Source organism: Rissa tridactyla, chromosome 8 (assembly GCF_028500815.1).
Source record: "Rissa tridactyla isolate bRisTri1 chromosome 8, bRisTri1.patW.cur.20221130, whole genome shotgun sequence".
NCBI lineage: Eukaryota > Metazoa > Chordata > Aves > Charadriiformes > Laridae > Rissa > Rissa tridactyla.
The window spans coordinates 12499104-12521068 of NC_071473.1; the positions used below are offsets into that span (position 1 = coordinate 12499104).

General features: G+C 36.7%; 1 protein-coding gene across 4 annotated transcripts in view; it reads right to left on the minus strand.

The window, feature by feature from the left end:
- CLEC16A (C-type lectin domain containing 16A) overlaps positions 1 to 21965 on the minus strand; it is an 80306-nt gene that overhangs the window by 38423 nt on the left and 19918 nt on the right. For all 4 annotated transcript variants that reach the window (XM_054212061.1, XM_054212064.1, XM_054212063.1 and 1 more), the window contains exons 10-17: positions 18068 to 18296; positions 16587 to 16716; positions 13270 to 13370; positions 9202 to 9324; positions 7460 to 7569; positions 6937 to 6981; positions 5451 to 5501; positions 3029 to 3157 (exon numbers count right to left, since the gene is read on the minus strand). In XM_054212061.1, coding sequence (XP_054068036.1) covers positions 3029 to 3157; positions 5451 to 5501; positions 6937 to 6981; positions 7460 to 7569; positions 9202 to 9324; positions 13270 to 13370; positions 16587 to 16716; positions 18068 to 18296 — 918 coding nt within the window. The remainder of the gene's footprint in view (positions 1 to 3028; positions 3158 to 5450; positions 5502 to 6936; positions 6982 to 7459; positions 7570 to 9201; positions 9325 to 13269; positions 13371 to 16586; positions 16717 to 18067; positions 18297 to 21965) is intronic.

Here is a 21965-nt window from a genome sequence, read left to right on the forward strand (position 1 = left end):
CTGTATTTTCAGTATAGCAAATAAAAATTTTTTATTACTTCTGGTGTTTTGTTTTTTTAAAACAGTTTCCTACATAGTAATTCTTTGGCATACTGTAAATTAACTGCTGCCTTAAAAGTAAAAGGCAAAATTCTTCACCCCTCTGTTTTTACAATCAGCAGAACTGTGGCTCCCATTAACCAGAAATCTGAGTCCTTGGTCAGCTATCATACTGGTGGTGCTTTCAGAAACTTCTGGTAGAACAGGGATGAAAACAGGGAAGTCATCTATCTGGCTCTTCCATGAATTGACACCAGAGCAGATGAATTTGGTACACTGTTGAAATCTAATAGGGCGATAAGATTATTCGCAGCAAAGAATGTCAAGGGTATCTAACAAAAATATGATATTAACACTACCTTATGAATAAGAGCAGAGTCTCTTTATAATGGGAGACAATCTTTCATATTTCGGCAGATTGCAATTTAATGTATTGTGGATTTACTGAAATCAAACAGGATTACTATAAAGCAGTTTTACTGCCAGATGCTTCAAGAAGAATTCATGGTATTTGGTTTAAAAGTTTCCAAATTCAATCAATAACAGCATTTTTCCTTGCATTCTTGGTAACCCAAAAGTCAAACACAACAGGTTTGTTTTTTTTTTTTTTTTAATTCAGAGGGCAGGTACCACTCAGCCTGCTTTCATTTCTTTTTTCATCAATCCTATTTTCCTCCTAGACAGAGCATTAATTTTCCTCACATACATTCCCCATAACACTAACATCACTCATGTCCAAACATGTAATCACATATACTGCAGAATAATTTACAGGAGTAGGAAAGAAAATGAGAACTTTACCCTTTACAAGAAAATAAAAAATAATTAAGAACACCAAATGAAAAGGGAACTACACTGTGCTTCCTACAATACTGATAGCCCTCAGTTTGATAGCAATATCAATATAAACCCAAAAGCATGTGATTTGTGACTTCCTATAACATTTTATTGAATCTCAATAAAACAGCAGCGTACATTGGCCTAGAATTTGTTGCCACTGACTTCTGTTATCTTAGTGAAGTAGGGACAAATATGAATTGCTATCTACATTAAAGAACTACGCATTATGATGAGGTATACTTTGTGCTGATTCCTTCATTTATATACACATATCATGTGCAAAGAAACAGCAATTTGCAGGGAAACCTACCAGTATCTTATTACGTTACATCTATGTACTCCAAGGCGCAGAGTTCAAGACCCATACTGTTCATTACTTCCCAAAGAAGCACATAAATGAGTTTGCATTATTCTAGGTGACTGGTAAGCAGCATCGTCTTTAGGATTACAGAAATCAGAAGGAAGAGATGCAAACAACAAGCAGTAACTGGACTATTAACAATTCAAAACAGCATCTGATCCTGGGCACAAGGCTTCATCAAGCAGCAGCAGCTGATTTCAGAAAGCAACCTAACAACTTCTGGTCATTTTAATGTTTTAAGACAGAGGGGTTGGCTGTCTGGATTTTGGAGATGTGCCTTTGATAACTTGAGAGATATCCGAGTTCTGAGAGTTCTGCCTAAAGTTAAGAGGAAAAGAATTGCCACTTAGAGGGACTTTCTATAACGAAAGAAGAAGTGAGAGCCTAAAAAGATCTGATCTCTAACAGCTAGGAACTCATGATATAATCAAAGCACGGAACTTATTCACTTGCTAGTGAAATAAAACTTGAGAACTTTTTTAGAATCATGCCATGTGATGCTCAGAACTGAATCACTATCCATTTGAAACTGTCAGCAGAAAGGGCCTCCAGCAGGTTAAGCAGCAGCAGCAATGTCACAAGATACACCTTGCTGATAAGATACAATACGCTGAAGTTCAGCATATTGTGATGGCAATCCAGCCTAAGAGAGGTAGCCTAGCTGGAAGAAAGTAGCATAGGAATTCTAAGAAATTCTAAAACTTCTAGAACAATGTGATTGGGGAAGAAGGACCAAGAAGGACGCATTCTGGGAGTTCTTGCTGATAAGAAAGACCCTTCTATCCCAAAGAATTTATAGGAATGTTAGATTTTTGAGTTTCCACCAACAGAAGTTAAGCTATTCCTTATTTAGCACATGAAAAGCCATGTAGCAGTCAGTTTCCATTAACGTGCATTTCTAAGTATCATTCTATTAAATGCCTCAGAGAGGATTCTAGGAAGCATTATTGCTTTCTAAGAACAATACTTTTCAACATAATTCACTGTACTTTATCAAACTTAACTTGCTGTGATAACAAGAGCTGTGTGGCTTATAGTAAGTGATGAAAACAACTGTTTTCAGAAGGCTCCTGGAAATATGCTTTTTCTCCAAAAGTACATGAATATACTTAACATATACACTTACATAAATGCCAACACCCAAAGAACAGCACTTTTCAAATAACATCATGTAGTAATAGATCTTTAAGACTTACTGGCACTGCAAGACTTATAGGACACAGCCAGGTAAGGGCCAAGAACTGATTATCCCAAGAATGCTGATAATGGTGGTGTTATTCAGGTCAGTGTCAGGCATAAAAATAGGTATTTTGCTATTTTTCTCCTCACTCTCAAGATCTTTGTCATGAATTACTCCAACAAAATGCAAATATTTTTTTCTTTGTCTAGAAACACAAGCAATATAAAGCCAGCCAGACTTCCAGTGGAGATTATTACCATTGGAATATAATGAAAAACAGACTGAGATATCAGATCATGAAAGGAAACTGACAATATATTCAATAGTGTCATCAAAATGCCATTTTATGTGAATGGTCTAAAAAATTAAAACCCCAGTGCAAGAACATATTGAATTGACTAGACACAAGAAATGGTAGACAAAAAGCTTCTCCACTGGCCCAGATAAATATATACCCTACACACAGGTTTGTCTTCACCAAGCCTTTATGATTTTATGGATGAAGCTTCCAATCAAGCAGCTTTCAAGGAATTCTAAAATTTCTAAAATTGCTCAAAGCCTTTGGCATCATTGTCATGAACGAACGTAAGAAAAATAGTCTTACTCACTCTTCGTGTTCTTTCCACGTCTCCACAAGGCAATCTTTTCACAAAATCAATACCAGTCAGCGGTGTCCCCGTTGGAGGCAACAAGATTGAGGCATCCATCATCAAGTACTCTACATTCATGGGTTTAATCTATAAAAATATTTTAACATTGATTAGTATACAGAACAATAAGCATTTGCTTCTTCACTTTCAAATATAACTCATGGATGCATATTTTAAGAGGAAGGAACTGTTACAGAGTTCTGAGAATTTTCAATACCATCTCTCTTATTTTAAGCTCCTTACATGCAATGTCCATTTTGCATTTGCTCACTGTTCCCTAACACACTGTTGAAGTTTCCATACCGAAAAAACATGGGAAAAAGCTCTGAAAGATTACAGAAGAAAAGCTATTTTATGAGTACTAAAAATCAAAGTCTGTCAGGTTTGATTTTAAGTTTTGACTCAAATTTTATAATTACTTCAACCACAAAAATGTTTCCCGTATCTTTTTCTCTCCAAAAAGAACTCTCTAGTCTCTAATAATGCAATAACTTTCACACTAGACATTTCCCCTCAAGCTTGCCACTAACAAGGGAATCTCTTCCTTACATGCTTGCTTATTCTCATGAATAAGTGATGTCTGAAGTATCTATCCTTCAGTACCTTCGGGCTATTTCACAGAAGTTTATTATATACATGTGCACTAAAGACACGATCTTCTTTTTGCCAGAAAGCCAGCTGGAATGTCTAAAACATCCAAAAGCCCTTCCCACAGTTTGTACAGTATTCTGCATAGAAGAAAAATGCAGTCACATGGGCATTCCAAAATAGTCAACTGTAACTGGAAGCATTCCCAGCCACTTTGCCATGGTCACAAAATAGAATCATAGAATAGTTTGGGTTGGAAGGGACCTTTAAAGGCCATCTAGTCCAACTGCCCTGCAATGAGCAGGTCTGATACCATGAAAGAAGCAGACCAAAACATGGTCCAAAATTTTCACAGTGCAGTCTCAAACTGCTGCCTTGCACACATACAAATTCAAAAACAGTCTTTAGACAATTCTTCTGATCTCAGAACAAATCATCCTCAGTGGTTTAACAAATTCAATTAATGTGTAGAAAGATACATAAATCTGCACAGACCATGAGAACACATGAGAACACAGAACTAAAATTTCTAACAAGTAACTACTTCAGAGGCAATTCACTTGAATGTGAATTGGCTTAAACAGCATATTAGATCATAAAGGTGAAGAATGTTAAAAAAGGCAACTCATTGCTGAAAGCAAAAATACTAAGGACTACAGTGTTCAATTTACTTGTTCCTCTGAACTTGTTCTCATGTATCATTAACGAAGGCACAACTTTTTCGTTTCTTTGTCATTCAGACAGAGCAAGTATACTTCTTTCACAGAAGATCCATACCATGTTATTCACACAACTCATCTGACAACAGTGTTGCTTAGCACTTCATTTGCTAGCTAGGCAAATAAATATGCTTTAAGGAAAACAAAGTTCAAGTTCCAGGGTGTAGCTCTGTCTTTTATGGTAAACGGCAAAAAAAAGCTGTCTCAGAAATAGAGATACAACAGAAAAACCTACATGTGTACTGAACTTGCAACACAAAAACAATGCTAGTACCAGTGCCACTTCTCAAACTAAAAGTACAGCAATACTTAACTACTAAAAAATTAAATATCTTGCTAAATACTTCTATTATTTAGGCTGGCAAGATATATGCAAGACATTTCCCATATTAAAAGACTTAATTGCAACACACCAACTGTAGACTGTGTTTTATCAAAAAGACAACTCGTGGCTGCTCATTAAATCCCTGTACCACTGTAGAAAAAACCTGTAACTGAATACCTGAAGTGTTTTTATCTGAATTCTAATCTAAGAATTGAAAGAGATAATTAGTTTTAAAACATGTTTACAGGTTAAATATGAACTGTTTGAGATTAAGTTTAGTAATCTGTTAAAACTTTCATAGCCAGTACCGCGGTGCAGGCAGTACCTCTCCTAGATGAGACAAAGGCCCCAATATTTGCTTGCTAGAACCCTATTCTCTACTGGTAAGTGGCACCACTCAAAACTGAAACCTTGCTGGGCTTTAGAAAAATATAGGAGATTTTCACATTGTTTAGTAACTAGAAAAAATATTAATCCAATGTCTCGTTTCCCAGGATGAAGTAATTTTTGTATACTTGCTTTCAGAACATAATGGGCTTTTATTAAATAAAGAGCCGTGAAATTTCACGTAAACTATTTATGTAATTGTAGACCCAGTTCCTCAGAGACAAAAAACCTCACCCACATTTTGTTACTCTGCTCCTGGAAATAAAGATACCAGTAAAGATACTCAGTTGTTATCAGTTAAGTACTTGTTCTTGCTCCTCTGTTGTATCTGGGTTTGAGGATTTGGCAGGGTGTCACTTACTGTCATACTCCGGTATTCATCTTCAAACATATCCAGAAAAATTTCTTCTCCCTTTCAAAAAAAAGGGATATTGACACACCATGAATCCTTATGGCTATGGAGCCATGCTTGTTTTTGTTTAATTATGTAGGGGGTGTCTGTGCCCTGGTGCTGGCAGGGGCTGCAGGGGCCTCTGTGAGGCAAGGCCAGGGCTGCCCTGTGCCACACACAGCTGGTTCCAGCACAGAGCACAGCTGAGCCCCTCAGCAACACCGATGGCACCTCTGGGAACGCATTTAAGAAAGGGAGAGAGATTCCTCTGCCACCCGTGGGGAGACCATGGTGGAGCAGATACCCACACTGCAGCACAGGAGCAGGTGGATATGCCCTGAAAGAACTGCAGTCTGTGAAGGACTCACACTAAAGCAGGTTTTTTTTCCTGATGGAATGCAGCCCATGGAGGAGAGGACCCACACTGAGGCAGGGGAAGTGTGAGAAGGAAGAAGCAGCAGAGAAAAACTATTATGGACTGACCCCAAACCCCCGTTTCCCACCCCTGCCCTTGCACCACTCAGCAAGGGGAGAGGTAGAAGAGTCAGGAATGAAGGAGCGAAGTTAAGCCTGGGAAAAAGGAGGCATGGGGGGAAGGTGTTGTTTTAATTTGTCTTTGTTTTTCCCTATCTAAATTAATTTTAGCTGGCAATAAATTAATTTTGCGAAGTTGGGTCTGTTTTGACCATGATGGTAATTGGTAAGTGATCTCCCTGTCTTTATCTCGATGACAAGATTTGTTCATCTTATATTCTCCCTCCATCCTGTTGCGGAGGGGGAGTGAGAGAGCAGCGGGGTGGATGTCTGGCAGCCAGCCAAGGTCAACCCACCACAGGTTACTTATTTTTTGCAAGCCACATTGAAAAAATATTCCTCAAGAGAATTTTAACAAAAATAGGAAGAGATTCTAGACACTCAAAATCTGTCACGGATTTACTGCTCCTTATATAGAAGTTAATGCCTGGAGCTAAAAATTTTATTTCTCTCATAACTTACAATAAAAAAAAAAAAAAAAAGAGTCAAAATGCTGCAGAGGTCTTCAATAAGAAAAAAAGATTAAGTAAAATCTTAGATCATCATTTCACATAAGACACAAAGAGTTATGCCAAAAAGAAACAGATTCCTTATTTAGTGTCAACGATAAAACCTCCGAAATGTTCTAATAGCGTGGCTCTGTTCCATGAAATACATAGCAGTTGCAACAAAAGCACAATTGGACCTCCAGTACAAACCCTGTGAGACTTCCAACAGCCTTTTTGTGATGTATGTCATTGTGGTACAGGAAGGGCAGGAAAGGAGAGGAATCCTCCAGTGAAACACTTCCTTTTCTATCACAAATACGGAGTTCCCATCTCACAACAACTGCCTTGGGCACTATGTAGAGACTGAGCTGCAGATTTGCTTCTAATTCCGCATTACGTAAAGGATTTTTTCTCAAAGCATTTTGCATACATACCTTATAGAAACGACGAAGGAGGTGAACACTTTCTTCCCTTGCACCCTAGAAAAGACAAAATAACTGTGTTTCAGGTAGTAAATACACCATTTACTCAAAAGTCACATTTAAAAAACCACACAAAAAAATCATACAAAAGAGACTCTATTAATATCCCCATACTCATAGCCTTCAGCCCAGAATTTGATAGAACACAGTTCTCACACTTATGGAAATACAGCTTATGTGAGCTTGTTAGTTTCAAAAGCATTTTTCTTTACATTTTTGAGGTGGATGACATACAAGTTTCAGAGAGAAAATGAAACATAACCCTGATTGAGAAGTTAAGAGTTTAAATAGCAAGAACATGGGGTACTGATTCTTTACATTCACTGCACAGAGCCACCAACGGAATGATGTTCTAGAAGCTCAAATTTCACTTTTATGCTTATTGCACTGAGAAGTGAAACAAACTTATTCAACTATACTACAAGACTCAAAGACAAGTAATGCTGTGACTGGTAATTTGAAAGAAAATACTCACCTCAAGGCAAGCAAGGTGAACATCTTTTATGATGCTGCCATTTTTAGAAAACACAAGCTGCTTCAGCAACAGGCAGCCAAGTTCTAAAGTTGCCAAACGTATTTTTCCATCTATGAAAAGAAAATTTCAACATACAGAATAGTAGCAGTTTAAGTATTGCTTTTCTCATTACCCAGCGTTCTTACATGTTTCTACTCTGCAACTGTCAAACTTTGCTCCTCTGTCATACACACCCTATCTGACAAGGGTGAATGCTGATGCTGGCTTACAATGCCAATGGCTATTAAAAAAACCCCAAAAACTGGAAGAGTAATTTAAAGCAGAAGAAAATTTAGCAGAACCATGCAATAAGAAAGCAATAAAGATTAATACTACTAGAAAAGAAGCCAAAACAATGCCTTTATCAAACTGAATCAAATGTTGAATTACACTAAAGTTACAAACGAATCACAGACATCTGGCATGGATAAAGTTACAAGATGAAAGGAATTTCTGTATACGACATACTAATAAGGCACAGCTTTTCCTTAAAAAACAGTCCAAAGGATTCAGATACAGCCTGGATGTGAGGTGAGAATCTAGGGAAGTCAGAGTGAAAGAATGCATTGAGATTTTAAGCTTATAGTTTCAGAAGGATGTAAAAAAATAAAAAATAAAAAAAAAAATCAGTCTAAGCTCAGTGATCAACACTAAGGCAATATACCCAAAAGAGACATCTTAGCTTTTGATCCCAAGTTCCCATATACTATTTTACAAGTTAGCGCTATGCTGCCAGAAGCTAAAGATGCAGGCAAAGAACTGTACCCCCAAAAGAAGAGAAAAGGAGCTGTTCCACACAGAGTTTAGCAAGCTTAATAAAAATATGCTATTTCTACCCCTCATCAGAAGTGTTTTTGTTTAAACAAAGGCATTTCTTCATCTTGCACTTTCTCCTTCTGCAGTATGTACAAACTCATTATATCCAAACATGCCTTTAATCTGTGACTGGCATATCAGCATAGCAAGTTAATACTCTGATGATAAGTCTCATGAGTCAAACAAGCATCAGATTTTATTCTGCAGACAATCAGGAATTTGATAGTGCATCAGTTTCAGGGGAAAACCAGTTCTACTCATTTGAAGTTTTAAGAGGGAGAGAGCTATGGCTTGAACAACAATCATGTTTCCGTGGAATAGGTCACTGAGCCTTGTATCCCTCATTTCACAAAAAAGTTGAAGTCATGAAAAAAACCCCCACCATATATTCTGCAAAACAGTTCAGAACTGAAAACACAATCTGCGATTAAAAAAAAAAATCATGGGATAATTTGGTATCACCTCTAGAGACTAAGGACTGCTCTAAGCAAAGGGTACCATATAGTTTTCAAGACTACTTCTCCACCAGAATTACTTTTACAAGCAAAGGTGCCACAGATCAAATTTGCAGGATGAAATCCTACATTAAGCTGAAATTGCTATGCATTTCATCATTTTTGTTTATTCAAAACCACAGAAAATTAAGACAACAGATCCCTGTACAGTTCTGAGTATAGAAACAACTATTCAGCAGAAATACAGAGTTTGTTTCCTCAACAATGAACAAAAACCTGATCGCTGTCTTTCACAGACCACATTTACTTATTGTTCATCAAAAAGCATGCTAAACAGTCACTTTCCCTTCAAAGACAAGAGGCTAGGTGGCTTCCCCCCCCCCCTTCAAAAATTTCAGCTTGGCAAGAAAACAAATATTGGAAAAGTGATACCTGGTTGTGCAGCATAATTCATTATCCTGATGAGCCTTTCTGCAAGTACATGATTATATGAATTTCTCTCTTCAGCATGTTGAGCTGGAAGTTGAATTCTCTCCAGCTTGACTGGGTCAATTCCTTTTGTGGGCGATGAAAGAAGAAAGGTAAATTAGAAAACAGGAGTACGCCTCAAGGTAAGTATTTAATAGATCATAGCAGTTTTCTCAGAAGACTGTGATTAGCAATACAAAACTAGGCAAGTTAGTTTTGAATTTCTATTACATGGAAAAGGAAGAACAGAAAGACTAAACAGATTTACGTATCACTGAAAAATCTCAGCCTTAAATGGAGCCTACTTAAATCCCAAAACGGTTGATGACATCTAAACCATTTTGCTGCATCTGGAATTCTCAGACTATTTGTTTGCATATAAATCACATCAAAGTCAAGCCATACATCTGAACAGCATTAAGGCTAAAGAGGAAAAGGCAAAAGTCTGCTTTTAAATTCCGCTTTACTACTACTCTTTAGTACCCTCCCCACCGTAAATCACAGATTCTCACTGACTTTTACAAGGAAACCAAAGGTTTCTTCAACTTATTCCTCTAAAATAGCGAAGTTATTTCTCAGAAGAGACTGGTTACTGTAAGACCTCTTAAAACAAAACATAGTTATGGATTGCTGAGGACCTCCCTGTCCTTGTTTTAAAGAACAGTAATAAACAACCCCGTAAAGCAGCAGATGACTACATTGCAGTTTATAGTTTCTTCCAACCCTGAACTTGCAGTTAAGCCTACACAAGCAACACTTCTGATATCTGATTTATTTCTTCACTAAGCGTATGTATTTGGAACAATTATTAAAGGTCTGTTTGAAGATAAATGACAGTGATACAAATGTTCTCTGTCACGGTGAGACTGGAGAACGGGATGGGAGGGAAGGAAGCATTCAAGGAAGCAGGGCAAAAACAGTATTAATGTTCACAACACTAACAGTTTTGTGAAGAGCTACAGTTTTCCTTCTGGAAAGGAAAGCTGATTATGAGTAACATTTCTTAGAGAATATCTATATGCAGACTAAGCTCTCACAAAAGTACATGGTCATTAACCACCAGAAAACCATTAATGAGACTAAGAAAACATGGGGGACATATGAAGCAGGACCAGGCAGGTGTTCAACAAAGTGGCCAAACTGAAATCACAGTTAAAGAATTCATATTTAGCAACTTTCATTTGGTTGTCTGCCTGCCAAGGATGCAGAGCTCTGCATTCTTCAGACACAGTACACGCTCTACCAACATATATGAAGGGCTCCTTCTGGGTCTCAGATACAATTTGCAACAAGTCTATTTAGCTGCCTATGCATACCTCTTGGGATTCTTTCTTCCTGTTCACGTGAATATTTCTTTCTGGTGAAAAACAAGCACATTTTCTTTACACTTGTTCAAAATGCAGACTCAGTATCCAAATGGAAGGAGTCACAATCAAAAGCCTCAATAGGGTATATACATTTAGTGACAGAGAATGAAAAGGCTGATCCCTTAGAGCAAGGCCTGAAACCAAAGTTTTGGTTAAGCTAGGGCAATTCAGATTTTTTTGAATGTGTTCTGTTGTAGCCTTCTCCACAGCGCCAGAATGAGTAGGATGGGGGAAAGGTGAACCTTTCTCCTGAGCTAAAGAATCAGAAGCATATCTGAAGAAGCCACTATACCGAAAGAGAAAACTGCAACTCATTTCCTAATGCTGTAGAGAGGACAAGCTTGTGTGGCGCTCATCACAAGAAATCATCCTAAATTTCCAATTAGTTACCTGTTTGTTTGAACTGATTCAAGTGCTCACTGGAGCATTTACCATCTCTGTCAGATAGATAGTAAATAGATAACCAGATCCTAGACACACAACTCCTAGAGATTTATTACTTCCTGAAACTGGGGAAACAACTTGGCCTCTCCATGTCTGGAAAGAGACCTTAATGCCCTTTTGTAAAAGAAAATTATTATCAACCCATAACTTGAGAAAGTCTGTAAGCAGACAGATATCTTACATTATACTGAATTCAGATACAACCATTTGCTCCAGCTCTATCCTGAGGCACCTTCCATGACTGACACTGAATTTGGTGTAGAAAGGAGCAGCTGTACAGCTCCTGACCTTCTAAAGAGCAACATTCCCCTCTTGCATCAAACAGGGGCACTAAATCAGCAGCTTGTAAAACCTATCTTCTTCAAGAGATAGAGGCACTGATTTTGTGGCCCCCAAGGCTGAAAGCAGTCTACCACAGGGCACAAGAGAATGGGTTGGTAAAAGACAGTGAACACTAGAACTGGATGTCATTATCTACCTAGTGTCTAAGACCTAGGGTTAAAGAGCAACAGGCTAATGTAAATTGTTGACAAGGAAAGCCAATGAGTATAGCCTAAAGAATTTTTCATTTAGAGAGTGTTGATATGACCACCAAAGAATGAAGTGTAGATTTTGATCCCTTAAACGCATAAAATGTATCCCCAGTTTTAGGGCCTTTTAGTCTCTTAAAAGGTAGATATTTTTTCTGCCTGTTGTATTTGTCTTGGTAACCCTGAATATTGGGTGAAAAATAAACTGCACAGAGATTGCTGAAAGTAAGCAGCACGAGACTGCATCTGCTGCATTCCTCACTGTTTACAGCAATACTACAGATATAAGTAAATCATCATTGAAACAAGAGAGGATGTCAGACATTTTTTTCTGGGAACAGGATATTGAAGATTGATTAATTACACGGAAAGCAAATACAGTGGGGTGAAGAACTATGGTCTTAAAGAGAAGAATTCCTGAGAAATACAATCATAGACTGTAGGCTTACTCCTTTACAATGATGTTGAAAGACTTACAGGGATTCTCTGAAGCTGCAACAACTAATGATTTTGGATATTCACAGCTTCAACTAATGAATTTTAAGAGAAGAGAATCCATCTCTGACATCAGTGTTTTCTAGCACAGTGATGCTCAAAAGTCCCTTGGGGAAAGACATTTTCTGGAAGAAATATACTGGCTGCAAGGGCATGTGTGGGATATCAGAGATGCAACTCAGAGAGGGCTAAAGCATGACAAGGCTGTGGTGCTATCTTTGGTGATATTAGTTATGTTATCATCTCTTGTCATAAGAGACTATGAAAGCCCTGAAATTGTTGGCAAATTACAATCTCAGAGAAGCATTCCTTCATGCCTGGAAAAAAATAAAGCCACCGAGAGGATGGAGAAGAACAGAATAAGAGTGGCTGTCTCCCTCAAGACTCTCATTTCCACTCTGCTCGCCCATTAGAGGTACCTTGAAGCTGTAACAAAATCCTTACTTTCAATCCTTACTTTTACATCACACCTGATGCTCTTTTGCTCAGTTTACTGTACCAGTTGATTCATTTAAATTACTAGTATGTTATAGAAACTATCCTCATAAGCAGAAAATAACTTAGATTCAGTGCTCAATTCCTGAAACACATGATTATTCACATGTATGAGATGTTTATGTTACTGCTCCACAAGAAACCTATTTAAAATGCACACAAACAGCAAAAAAGCTAACCATAATCATCCCTTAGAAAAGGTCACATATTCTCATATTGTCTGAATTATAATGAATTACACATTTAACATAGTTTTGCTAGTTTACAAAATAGTCCAGGCTCCTTGCGAGACTTTCAAGATGTATTATGGCATAGAACACTGACAACTTTTATACTTGGCTTACACGTAACAATCACAGTACATGCAAAGTGGGAAAGAACTGGATCCCATATATATGTAGATTGAATATAGTGGGCTTCAACTGAAGAGATTAAAAATGAAACACAATAGTCCTATTCCAATTCCAAGAAACCTACAGAAGAAAAGTTATCTGATGTTCACAAAGCTTTCTACCAGATAGTTCTTAAAAAGGTGTTCCTTAGCAACTGTTTTTACATAAAGCATACTTGTTTCTGCCTCCCCCATGTAAAGAATTTCTCACCTTTTAAGGCATGCATAAACACAAGTTATAAACAGATTGTGCCTGTCTAAAACCATGTGTCTCATTTAGTTTTCTCTGGAAAAAGCAAAAATTGCTTACCTTTGTTGTGTGACATTGCATAGAGAAGACAGAGCACAAAGAGGGCATAGTAATCATCATCAGCACAGTCCAGTGCATTATAGACCATATCAAGAAAAGGCCTGTGGAAAGGAGTAATTTTAAAACAGTTAAAAAGAAAAAGATGACATCTACAGAAAAACGAGTAAATATTTTGTTCTACATGTAGCTAATGGAAGAGGCAAATTTACAGTAATACACATTTTCAGGCATTAAACAAAAATTAACCTGTTTAAGAGTACTCAGATTATAGCCATGACTTGTGTTTACATTCTGATACTAATTATGATGTTTTAATGGGATTTGTTACATAATACTTTCCCAAGAATTGATTGGTCACACATTTACTGGGTTCTTTGTAGCACATTTAGTATGTATGCAGAAGCATACAGCTTGTTTAAGGTGTATATGTAAGTAACTTCAAGGAGCTGCTATCCCTGTTGCATAAAAAAAAAAAAAAAAAAAAGAGGCTACCTTAAAACGCATGTACCAAATAGAGTTGAAAAGTTTTTATTATTACAAGAAAGCAGTTTTCACCAAAAGTTTGGAGGAAGCCAGATTCCAAAACAATCAGTGAAAAACTTTACCATCCAACACTTATAAGAAAGAAAAACGAACGAGGAAAGAACATTTGAATGGAAAAAAGAAAGCTTTGGACTGCAGAAGAGCTTTGTTTTCCTGGATTTAAGCATGTGTGACTTACAACACATACACAAGAAGCTACAAACAGTGCCAAGTTCACCCTTCACCTGTACCCTGAACAGATCAGAAAAGTCAATTTAATGCAAAAGCTGTTTGGACAGATCAGATATGGCTGAGATTCATCTGATATTAGCACAAGCCTGATGACAAGACAACTTGGCTTCTTGTCTTAAGCTGGCTTGCATGCAATCAGTTCAGAGCACAAGCAAAAATTAAATCCATTTTCACAGGTGGCCCAGACAGACACAAAAACATGTAAAAAAAATGAGTGAAGTGTCAGAGTCACCAGAAGACAGTTTAGAACCTTGACTGAAAAGAGAATTCCTACCTCTCAAAGTATTTCTTTAACAGTGAAAGGAAAAAAAAAAAATCCTTACATTACCTAAATTACATTCAAATAAAATACATTAAAATAACGTCCAAAGTCATAAAAACAAGTACATTTTCCTATCTTCAGACCTAGCAGACCTGCATTATCAAAGTCTCAATCAGAAAGCAAAACGACTCTAGGAATCCCACTCATCCACAGGTCCTCACATAGACTAAAAATAGGATAGACCCAGAAAAACTTCAGGTGTAAGAAAGCAGCAACAGAAGGCACAACATAGCATGAAGGTTTCGCATTCTGGAAAAAACTTTGCTGTGCAGCATATCATAAGAGGAAGTTAATTTAAAACAAGCCTTAAGGCTTAAACTTTCAAGTAGCGAGGCCATCAAAATAAAATTACACCAAAACCACTTAAACTTTCTCTATTATGTTCTTCACAGTAGTAAAAGGGCTAAGGGAAATTGAAAACTTGACCTACCTTTTACAGCTACAGATTTTTAACTGCAAACTGTGCTGTTTTCCATCTATTTTTCAACAACTACTGGACAGCTTTTAAAATCCACTTTTAATATTAAAGGCTATATGGCAAGTATTTGCAAGTGTATTTCTTTACTCTGTAAGCATTTCCTTCCTTTGCAAGCATTTTTTTCCTTTACTAGCATTTTACTAGTGACTTGATAAAAGAAACAGATCCAACAATGCCATACAAGTATTCAAATTATTTATTCTTGTAGAGTGTGCCCACAATTGAAGACTGCAAAACACGAGGAATCACTATCACCACAATCACTAATGGTTATTCCAGTTATAGAAGTTTACCCCACTTCAAGTGGAATAAAAGATCACTGCATTTTCCACTGCCATATGGCACCTCATCCACAAGACTCGAAGATAACAATCACTGTAGGAAAGAAGCTATACACACTTGAGCAAATTTCTTGAGCATTTTAGCTACTGTTTCAAATACTATATTTGGCATATGGAATAACACAAAATCTTAAACTATAGCGGCTTATCCACGTATATTTCCAAAAATTCATGTATAAAATTAAGGCCAGAAATGCCCTACACAAGGTCAATCCTTATTTTAAAAATATTTTTAGCTCTGCACATTCTTTGATGCTGTTTATTTTTAGAAAAGATGCAGGATGCTGTCAGATTGTATCTGCAGATCAAGAAAATCCTGAAACGCGGGCATATGCCAAATGAATTGCCATCTCACATGTAAGTATTTTGTGCTTTTCAAGACCTGAGCATCCTGGTTGCTTTAGTATCCAATGCAGTCATTGCCAATTTCTTTCTAAAAGCCATTTGGCACATATTTTAGTCAAAATATCAATAATCTAGAACTATGTATTTTAAATCCAGTTCAAGACAAGGTTCAATTTCACTTTTACAATGAAATGAAATGTTATCTTTATTAATGAATGTAATCTAAGCAACATCAAAGCTATAATGGAGACAGAATGAAATTCTGGGAATACCAGGCAGCATTTCCCAAGTTTAAAAATAAATTTGAAATCCTGTTAAACACGTGCATTTCCCAAAGGGACACATTTGCAATTACTTTTGTGTCAGAGATGGCACATTTGGTTTATTTTCTTTAGCATTTTAATAACAAGAACGCAAAATTCTCACTGGGAAAGTGTCTTTTGAGTATTTAATAAATACAAGCTTAAATTTTGAAGTCAGGTCAATTTCTGTTCCCAGAAACACTTAACAACTGCATTTCCAATAGAAGTTTTCGATACACCTAAGATACACTAATGGACTTTGGAAACTACACATAGGTTAGCAGGGTTTATTCATAACTATTGCTACTAAAATTCTGAAAAATTGAGCCCTGAACTGAGGAATTTTCCATTTTTTTTTTCCCTATAGGCATATGCAAAATTGACAGATATGACCACAAATATCATTAAGAAAAATTCTTTTGGCTTAATTTAGAGGTTTAAAAAATTCTGGAATGAAAACATTTATATTCTGGTTTTATTGTGTTAATAGTTTGTAATATAACTTTACCAACATAGGCATCATAAATGCCATACAGGAAAGCACAAACTTTACAGAGGAACAGGACCATTTCCAAAACCGATCAGTAGAGATGCCATATTCCATTTTTCTGTTGCCTCACTTATTTGTGATCCACAAGAACCCCTGTAATTTTAATTGGAGGCAGATTTGAAATACTGATTAAGAGAAGTGAGAGAGTCAATGGAAGGGCAAGTAAGGAATCAATACAGCAAAATATATTACAGTTCCCTTATACCTGTTCCAGTTTGTTATCTCACTCCCAGAGGCAGCTGCACTCTTTTCTTCATCTGTTGTATTCTGTTCTGTCACAGTAGAGACAGACAATTCTGACAGTTTACATCTCTCCATGATTACCATCTCTATTTCTAAAAAACCAAAAAAAACCACAACACCAAAATTTGATATTTTTAACAATCGGTTATCACAAGCTCTTCTGTATTTTGTGTTTTGCATTAAAAGTGACTGATGCAACTATATATAAGAGGTATAACCATAACTTCAGAAAGGCTAATGAATGAATAGGTTTAGGCAAATTTTCTTCACAATAAAGAGGTTTGCTTACATTTCTTTAAGGAATTTAACTGCCACAAGAAAATTATACGTATACATAATATACATAAAGAAAATATAAAGATTATTTTGGCAAATAAACAAGCAACAATCCCTCTCTCCTCCAAACCACAGCAAGTAATAACATAGAAGCTCTTTCTGGAAAAAAGTTTTCTTTGTGAAAATGCTGGTGAGATTGGGGCATGGGTGGACATCGAGTTTCACAAAGGGTATAAATAGGTCTCTACAATTACAGGAAGCTGGATACCTGGTCCCAAGTGGGACCTATTGGACATAAGTCTTAGGACCAAATCTAGCTTTTGCTTAGGAATTTGGACAAAGATGCCTACTAAATGCACCAGTTTGAACTATAGATCATGCCATATTTTCTTCAAATCATCATCAGTTATTTGACACCATTTATTGAAAGCCTTCTCAAACAGACTGTTTACCTAAATCAAAATGCAACTATGTTTGGAGAGGGCTGCCAAAGCATAAAGGTCTTGTTTTCTATTGCTTGCATGCAATTCTGCCACATTTTTTCTCAATTTGCCTAAAGTAAAGACTAGTTTCTGATGCATCCTTCTAATAGTTACTAACTAGTAAAATAAACAGTTACAATATGCTGTAAGACCACTCATCCTATAAAACCATTTCTTCGAGGTCTGCATTACATCAAAAATCCTGAAGACGTTTTCTTCAGCTTTGAACTATTTAACATCATCTTATACCACGTACTGTCACTTTTAGCGCACTTGTTGAATTTTACCACTGAAACATGCATAAAATACTCCTGACCATCTTACAAAGGTGAAGTGGCTACACCATTTGCCTTACTGCAGAAGGAAAAGTTACAAAGTTGTGACATCTACTTATAAAGTGCCCCATAATTGTGTACACCTAGGTGCAAGGCATGCGTTTGTGATAAGGTCCAAAAACTACAGAAAGATATGAGAACACTTTCATAGTTTTTAATCGGATTACATGTTCTGACAGAATGACTTAACATGAGAAAAAAATACAGCCGAAGACTGAAACAAATTTAGTAATCCCACATTTACCTAATGCAACAAGAGAACAAGTCATGTAACAGATCACAACGAGGTCCACACAGTAAATAAAAGTATCCAAATTGTAAGCATCTTTTTTATTTGCTGGTATACTCACCTTCATTTTCACTGCTTGTTCTGATGCCCTTTGAACTTGCTTCTGTACCTTTAGTTTTATCTAGGTCATCTTGGTTATCTTCAGATCCTCTCTCCTCTTCATCTTCTTCACCAACATTTTTATAGTTGGGTCTTTTCTGCAACCTCTTCTTCCCCTTCTGTTTGTTAATTTCAAGAGATCTCTCCAGTGTTTCTGTTGGTTTTATGAAACATCTGATACTTGACTTTGCCTGTAAATTTGAAGAGTTTACACTGAGTTTACAGCAAGACATTTTTAACTCTAATTGATAAACTTCAGTTCACATAGGAGAGGGTTTTTAGAATGTAGATTAGCGTACCACTTACAAATCTCAAATCCATTTTAAAATACAAGAAAGCAGACCTCAACTTGTATCAAATCATCAATAGAACTATTATTTCCAAAGTAACATATTCTAAAGATCTATCATTTAAAAGTATGACATCTTGAGACAAGATCTAGAACTACCTATTTCATAAGTTATTATTATTAAATTTTTTCCCCTTCTTTGAACTTTCTTAACAGGCAAAACAGTACATACAAAATTAAGGTACCTTTTGCAAGAAGGACAAAGGCAGCAAAATCTAAAGTGTGTGTTGATAGAAATGTATTAATATGAAATACAATTTTTAAATGTCTTTGGCACTAGCAAGGACAAAAACCAATGCTCTATGCTGCACGCTTTTTTTGAATCTTAATCTTCCCTCAACAGCATACTAGTCTTTGTATCAACATGGAACAAATGGCATGGACATCAACCAACCTTTTTGGGCTTCCAGACGTGGGCCTTACCAAGTCCAGAAAACCAACATCACTTCATTTGTTAAGACTTCAATATACTTGTGTTCTACCCAAAGATATCAGAAGTTTATCACTCAAGTCAAAACACTGTTTTTTGACAAAAGGCCAAACAGTATTCAATCAGTACCTGATTTCCCCAATTATTAATTCACAGAGCAAGACATTAAATGTAGATGACAAATTTCTCCCAGAGGAAATAAGCATTTCCAAGAACCCGTGCCATCCTAACAACAGAGGCCAACATATTCTTGCAGAACGGCACAAGACACTACAAGAAGTTCTGTGACTAGGAGGGCTAACAAAACTTGGTTTCCTACAATTTTGCCAATTGTTTCTGAGCTGTGATGCTTTGAGCTCCCTTCTCACTTATTAGACCTGCCAGCTGGATTACCAGAGTACATACTCCCTTCTCACCCAGAGCTATAAACATTGATCAGCCAAACCTCCCTTGTTACTGACAAGTGAAACACATGGCGTGGGGGCTTCCTGGCAGCACAGGTTTACTCTGAACAAGACTGCTACAGAAACTTTGTTACCTTTCAGACCTCAATACTTCAATCACACTTAGCTGATGCTGGCTAAAGGGGTAAACGTTTTAGGGCAAGCAAGAGGAAGACGACCAGAGTAAACAAAACTGATTCCACTCCTTGCCTTAGGTGACCCAAGTACAATAAGCATTGAAGATGAGTGCAAAGAGACCTCAGAGAAAAAAATTGTGGAAAACCCCTCCCTTCACTCAATAAGGAACACCTATGCATAAAAAAAAAAAAAAAAAAAAAAAAAGAGCAGGAAAAGATCTGGGAAGAAGCCTTCTACCCTTCTACAAGACAAGGGGCCAAGGTGTTTCTCTGAATCTTCTTTTTAAAAAGACTTTACAGAAATCTTGCAAAAGTCACCATATGCTTGGCGCTGAAACAAACCATATACTAGGAGGAATCTTTCACAATACCAAAAAACCCACAATGTGAAATTTACCACACATACGTCCCCCAGTAAGCTCTCTGATATATTTTTAGTCTGATCAAACTGCAACATAGGAAGGTTATAAAACAACCAGAGTTACAACCAGATTACCTTTTATTGATGGCCTCTGGTCAGAAAAGTCATAAGGAAAGGGAAGAATGCATTAAGCCCTATTCTTCAAGAAAAGTATCATGGAAGTTGCATAACGCATTTTCCTCTTCCTGCATTCACTTCTTAAAATTGCTTTCTAGAATCCTGTAGCTACTTTCTTTATGAAAAATGCATGTAGTTAACATCCTTGCATTTCTAATATGCTGTTAGCCATGTAACCAAAATACCAGAAGAGCAATGTGATCATAGGCACTGAACCATGGTCTGGTCCATCTCAAGAAAGAATGCTTAGAAAAAGTCAACATATATATTCTGTTCTGCTAAATGTAACAAGATTACATATAAAACATTTTAAAATCAGACTTAAGATTACTTTACATAGTATGTGGTCTAAGTTGATTATACAGTTTGAGATATTGCTATTTCATACTTCTAAAAAGTCTTTCAACTGTATTTTCAACTATGGTTTATCTTGTGCAATATGTGCTGGTAAAATAAGGCAGTACCAGTAACAACTTTTACAGGAAGGAGAAAGTAGGTTAAACAAGAAACCAAGAAACATGAAATAGGTAGAACTGGCACACATCCGAATTATGGAGGAACACAGATCTCACAGGAAGTAAGGTAAACCTTAAAACGATGACTGCTAACAAGTTTAAACATATTCTGTTGGCTACACACATTCCAACTCTCATCATGAGCTAAGAGTTAGTATTTCTACTGATGTCACCTAAAACCAGAAATACAGGGAAAAAAATGTGTAAAGAAAAGTCTATCTTAATTTGCTACACTTTGAGGTGGAGAATCTGTTCAATGGAGGTTGAGCAATCATTAGTGCCCTATGATGTTCAGCAGATCTCCATGGGTAGGTTATTGCCAATTCATAAGCCATTAGCATTTAGATCCGCTGGTGATTTTTTCCAGAAAATGATTTTGAGGAAAAAGTACCATCTGTTTCTCTGCTGACAAATACCATTACTCTTTTGCTCTAAATAACTCTGGGTATGTTGCATTTATACACGGCAACTGCAACCCTTCTTGGCTTTTATTTTGTTAAGTAGTCTTTACTCATTTAGTCTCCTATCATGTGTCACTGCTTTTGGTAATCTCAGTCTGTACTCTCTACACCTCATTCCACTTTAATTCATCTTATTAGGAAGATGAATACAGACATGAGGTTCTACTTACTTTGGGTTTTAGAAACTACATGTTAATTAGAAACTGGCAGTTACACTTCAATTTAAATATAACAAGACATCTTTATTACCAGAGATGAATAGTATTTGGTACAAAGCAGGGGTTTAGACATAACTGCGGCTCACCATAACACACAGAAATATCCCCAAAACAAGCAGTTTAGGAGAGAATCAGAATGATTGCCATGGGAAATTATAATAGAAAGGAAGTAGTAAAAGATAAATCTGTGTCTGACTTAAGAAACACAATTCTAAACTCAGTCATAAAGTAAATTAAAAAATTTGCCTATCAATTTTCTCTACTAACCCCAGAACAAGCAATTCTAAAGTAGCTTCCAAAATAGTTTCCATTACTCAATTGAAGTTTGTCATTTCTTTGCAACAGAATACACCACAGTAATAACTTTGCAATGATCCTGATACACTTTATAGTCCAAAGAACAGCCCCTGAAATGGCTAACAACGCTCAAAAATCAACTTTCTACTCTAAGAAGTTCTATCACAGAGCAACATGAAACTGCCTCACTTTACTTAAGTTGTCTATGCCTCCATATCTACACAGCTGACTTCAGCCTGACTGCATTGAGTTGTGTATCAGTAGAAAACACCATGCAATATACGCAGTAGTTGCTCATACACATCAACTGAGAGCAGCTCACTTGATAGCTCCCGTCACTGGAAGTAGGGCATGAGCTCTTCTGCTGAAGATTACTCCCTGCTTTTTCTGCAAATAACCAACCTCCACCAGTATGCTTTCTGACAGTACAGGTTTTCCCCTCCAAGGCTTCATTGAAGAATATGGTTGAATT